Source organism: Octopus bimaculoides, chromosome 4, assembly GCF_001194135.2.
Source record: "Octopus bimaculoides isolate UCB-OBI-ISO-001 chromosome 4, ASM119413v2, whole genome shotgun sequence".
In the NCBI taxonomy this organism is placed as follows: Eukaryota; Metazoa; Mollusca; class Cephalopoda; order Octopoda; family Octopodidae; genus Octopus; species Octopus bimaculoides.
The window spans coordinates 53,417,745-53,423,491 of NC_068984.1; the positions used below are offsets into that span (position 1 = coordinate 53,417,745).

Below are 5,747 nucleotides of genomic sequence, written 5' to 3' on the forward strand. Positions count from 1 at the left end.
AATGGTTGGCATTAGGAAGGATATCTAGTTGCAGAAACCATGTCAGATCAGACATCAGAACTTGATGCAATCCTCTGATTTGCCAGCTCCTATTAAAATGTCCAACCTATGACAGCATGGAAAATAGACATTAAATGATGATGATGATGATGATGATGATGTAAGTTACATTATATTAAAATGTAATCAACTTTAACCATTCAAACACCTGAAATATTTGTAATTGTAAATAAAGTAAATAACATAATTGGCTTTATTACTTAATTGTGAACTCTAAACACATAAGATGAACACTATATCGGTATATGTAAATAATATATATTTATTAATAATATGGTAAATACCTGTAATATATTTTCAGTTGATTCAATGTACATAATACAAATAAATAAATAAGGATGAAACAATAAAAAAGCTTCAACCTGCAAAGTTCTCTGATGTTTTTTGTCATTCCAAAGAGTTTCATTGAAGTGAATCTTGAAAAGCATCATTTATAAAACAACAAACAGTCTCAATAACTGGATTACATAATCAAATTTATAAATTCTAGAATCGATTAATGGCAGGTTTAACAAAGTTGTCTTTATATTCACTTTTGTAACTTAGAATAGGTTCTAAGCCAGCAGCCAACTGGGCAGCTTTTAAGGCTTCCTCTTTACTTAGACTTTTTGTCTCCATTTCGTATGCTCTTAATGGCTCATCAGTCTTTCTCAAAATTTTGCTGTAGGCTGATTCACTTGTATCATTGCAAAAAATAGGTAAAGGATCATGGAGCTCAACTGTTTCTTGAGGATAAAGACTGTCGATGGTAAGATAACCTGTTCCAAAATAAAACAATACAAACATTTATTACATTTACATCTAGTATCCTCATTATCATTGTTAGTGTTGTTTATATTACTCAGATGGTTTAATAAGTCAACCATAATTAAACTCCTTATTAAATAACTGCTGGTTTCCTAGACATAAGTCAAGTGGCCACTCCAGCATAATAATAGCAAGAGTAAGGAATGGAAAGAGACGATTTGGCACAAGTGATTGGATTTTGAGCCTGCTTTGGTGAAAATAGCTTTTAGCACTGGAAGTGAACAAATATATGCACATGTGTGTACAGAAATACACACATACATATATGCATGCATGCATGCATACATACATAGAGAGAGAGAGGGATGTCATTACAATTTATTAACTGAATACAACTGACATAAACACCTTTCCCTTTTCTCATACACATAAAGAGAAATATATTCATATGTATAAACAGATAGAGAGAAGGGGAATGGAGGAAAGAGCGATAGACAGACAAAGAGAAAGAAGAGAGGGAGAGAGAGAGAACAAGAGAAATATTAAAATGTTTGATGTCAAATAAGTCAGCATTGAATCAGTGATGCTAAATGAGCAGCACCAAGATGGCAGTACCAAAATATCTTATATCCAGTAAGGGGTATGTGGAAGAAATTCAAGGAACTGGTACTTTTTTTTTTAGCATTTTCTGTGAGAAGCAGAACATCTGAAACATGTGAAGAGTGTGATGCTGCATGGAATTGAGATATGGAAATTGAATGTGAGAAATCTGCAGAGACTGAAGAGAAATAAGATGACCATGTTCCATTGGGTGTATAAGGTTTGCACAAAAAGCGGGACATGATTAAGCCGCAAAGATGGTTAGGCATCAGTAGGAGGGACAACCGTATGGTATGGAGATGTGTAAACTGATAATGAATGGTGAGTAGAATCAATTGCTGTCAAATGCAAGAGATGTAAAGTGGTCAGATATCTAGATGCTGAGCTTCACAGATGAGATAACAGTTTGTGACTACTGGTAATATACTGTACAAAGGATGTGACCAACCCTGGCCAAATAGAAAATGGAAGGTAAAACGTCAGTCATACTGAGAGTCATTATTATGTGTTCCTTGTTTGAATTTCAGTGGTTGACTTAGCCTTTTGTTCTTGAGTTGATATAAAGTTGAAATTTAACAAGTAAAATATACTTGCTGGCTGATAGTTTTCACTGGTTTTGTTTTTGTTTACATTCAACTGGCATTGAATGAGCAGATTTGTGATCAGAGGCTATTTTTCAATGTCCCCTTCCTTTTTAAGATGGTAGGATGTGATATGAGGGAGATTTTACTTATATTTCTAAAATACTGCAAAACCATATAGAGATGTTTCATCATTGGCTCAGTAGTCTGGTTAAGTTTTGTAGTGGTTAAGATTTCCAGATAAACAAAAATAGGACAAGTTGAAAAAAACCCAAAAAACAGGTTGAGAGGAAGACGCACCAGACAAATCAGATGAATGTAACGTATTGTCTAGTTTCAAGGAACAACTTACTAAAAAGATCGCTTGCTTTTCACTTTTTCTTTTGTGGAAAGATAATGTGGGTGAAGATATTTAGTCAAAAGCCAAGAGTTCTTACAATCATCCAAGTGATTAGTATGAAGTTATTTGCCAACACCACACTCCAACTTTTGTACTACAGAGCTACTGTCTTCTCGATCCCTTTCTTATCACTACTACTATAGTGATATCATCTACCTTGAAGCTGGATGATCCCATACCACCTCCATACAAATATTTCCAACTTGTCTCTTCTCTTGTCATCAATATTCTTCAAGCTCTGCACCAACGTCTTAGCCTGGTCCTTACTCCCTAGAACATTATCCTTTCCAGCTCAGGAACTCCCTCTTGCAGGAATTCTCTCATGGCCTACGTTTTTCCTGCAGCTGTCAAGAGAAATAGGTTAATGTCTGTCTTGTTCATAAAAGAGACATTAACTGTATTGATCTCACTGATATCACTGGTCTCAGAGGGTTAGCTAAGACCGTAAGCACAGTTCCTTTCACCAGACCAAACCAATGAGAAGAAAAAGAATATCTATTCTAATTTGACATTATGCATCAATTCTGCCTTGTTAAACCCCGAAGAGTTTGAAATGAGAGTTGTGATGTTCACACTTTCCTCTTAAGAATCATTAAGATGCAAGAGGAATGAAAGAATAACAATCAGGAATTAAAACCGGGTGTCAAACTTATTGACTTGTCATGAACTCAATGACTATTAGCTGTACAACTGGGGGAACGTACTACATTTATTCATAGGAAATATACTTTTTTTTATTCATTCACATGTTGTGTATTTAAGTATGTAATATCCTTCAAATATTATTACATGACCCTAAATTCATAAAAAATGAAATTGAGTGCCAGTGAAATGAATTGGTTCAACAGTGAAGCCTTCCTTGTTTGTTTTTAAAACTGAATACAATTTCTAATTTATTATCAAAAAGAATATGAAAACTGACAAACTTCCTTTTTAACACTTAGCATTTTTTTTGAAAACATCAATTATGTTATACCACCTCAATTTAGATGTTATTAGAAACTCATCTACTTGGATGCATTGTTTGTACAATTACTAACAATCACAAATACAATTATTCATAGAAATTGATGGAAACATTTATTAGCATGTTATATATTCTTTTACTTGCCTCTTGTGGTCAATTGCGGAAGCAGAGCTGCTCCAGTTCTAAGTTTTGTTCCTAGTACACCTGTTGGTTTCTCAACAGCATCATTCATTCTTTCAATGGGATTTATTTGTTTAATGGCACCAGGTGCTGTGAAGTTAAAAACAAAAAACACTGATAAGATCACTATTGAGACAAAGGTACGTTAACCCTTTTGTTACTGTATTTATTTTGAGATGCTCTGTGTTTCTCTCAGTTACTTCAAATATAACAAAGAATTTAGTGAAATAACTTAGTTATCATTCAGCTAGTGTTAGGAACATAAATTGTGACTAAGGTTTGGTGGAAGATTTTAATTTAAAACTTATGAAAACAAGACATTTGTACTCAGAGCCAGAGCCGCTTTCAGCCGGGTTAGTAACGAAAGGGTTAAAGTACATTTCAAATGTTTGTACTTTGAACTTACCAAACCTATGGATAATATAAGAATTTTCAAATTACTTAATTATCAGACAGCATCATAATTTTTCTTTTTATTTAATTTTTCACTTTTCTTTTCACTTGTGGTTTAAACTGCCATAAATGGCTTTTAGTGGCTTAGTCAGCAGAGGAAAACTTGCAAGAACCACAACATTTTTGTAGTGTTTCTAATATTGGTAGAACAAAAGATGGAAGTTGCTGTCAGACTAATGAGCTGGTCTGAATGTTTGCAACAGAATGGACTCTGCTAATGGCACACATGTTAAATAATAATTGTTCATCTATATAGTTGGCACTCCGTTGGTTACGATGATGAGGGTTTTCCAGTTGATCCAATCAACGGAACAGCCTGCTCGTGAAATTAACGTGCAGGTGGCTGAGCACTCCACAGACACGTGTACCCTTAACGTAGTTCTCGGGGGGGGGGGGAATTCAGCGTGACACAGTGTGACAAGGCTGACCCTTTGAATTACAGGCACAACAGAAACAGGAAGTAAGAGTGAGAGAAAGTTGTGGTGAAAGAGTACAGCAGGGTTCGCCACCACCCTCTGCCGGAGCCTCGTGGAGCTTTAGGTGTTTTCGCTCAATAAACACTCACAACGCCCGATCTGGGAATCGAAACCGCGATCCTACGACTGCGAGTCCGCTGCCCTAACCACTGGGCCATTGTGCCTCCACCATCTATATAGTATAACCAACATAAATTACAATCGAAAGCTGGGTTTCCAGGATACAAGGGCCTCGTTGGTTCTTGTTTTAAGTCAGAATTAAGCTGAGTTAACAGAGTTTAGAAAAAAGATCAGCAGGCCTTTTACTCAGGATTCTAACTTAAGAACTGGTTAATTAACATATTTTACGTTATGATGAAATACTGTTCATCCAAATGGTCGAGATGGTTCTGTATAGCTAAAAGATTACCAACACACAAAGGGTTTGTTTCTAATAATCTGAAAAACTGAGATTATTATGTAATAACTCCAAACTGATTAGTTTAGTTGAAATTACTATTTAACCCTTTGAGTATTTTTTTATTCTTTTACTGGTTTCAATCTCTAGACTATTGACATGCTGGTGGACCAATTTTAATGGTTTTAGTTGATCATATTGAATTTAGTATTTATTTTAATCAGCTACATATTTTACCAATCTCTGAATATTAAACGACTACTAAGGTGTGGTGTAAAGGGAGGCAACTCAATACAACGGTTTACACGCACGCACAACAGGTGCAGGCGTGATTGTTTATGAAGAAGTTGGCATCCCAACCACATGGTTTTGAGTTCAGTCCCAAAGCCTTTTGAGTAGTTTTGATGTGTGAGGTCATGTTATGTAAAAGTACTTTATTTGGGAAAACAAGGAAGGGTTGATGAAAGGAAAGATCAGGATCTGGACATAGAATACTGCCTAATTATGTCTCATCCAATCAATGTCAGCAGACGTGTGTGTGCGTGTATGTGTGCGATAAATGTTCTTTTGAGCAGCATGGTTCTGATCAAATGATATTTGCTAGAAGAAGAAATGAAACATATTATGATTGAGAGCATTGTAAGTTAAATTTTAAAGTGGCAATCTTACTTTTGATAAAAATGACAAAAAAGCTAAAAGATTTCTAAATGAAAGATAGAATGGACTAAACAGAACAGGAAGAAACACATGGGATGGAGAGTTGCTGAAGAGGTCATAGGATGTGTGATGAAAAATTTCAGACAAAGGACACTAAAATAAGAACAATAATAAAGCTGAAGTGAAGAATGCATGTATAGTGCATGTGTTTATTTGACAAAAAAAAAAA

At 35.1% G+C, this 5,747-nt stretch overlaps 1 protein-coding gene across 2 annotated transcripts in view; it reads right to left on the reverse strand.

Moving 5' to 3' along the window:
• Nucleotides 1-298: 298 nt before the first annotated feature.
• The window catches only part of LOC106879062 (uncharacterized), a 47,137-nt gene continuing 41,688 nt past the window's right edge, over nt 299-5,747 (reverse strand). For both annotated transcript variants that reach the window (XM_014928490.2, XM_014928489.2), the window contains 2 exons: nt 3,500-3,625; nt 299-818 (listed from right to left, as the gene is read on the reverse strand). In XM_014928490.2, coding sequence (XP_014783976.1) covers nt 547-818; nt 3,500-3,625 — 398 coding nt within the window. In that variant the 3' untranslated portion in view covers nt 299-546. The remainder of the gene's footprint in view (nt 819-3,499; nt 3,626-5,747) is intronic.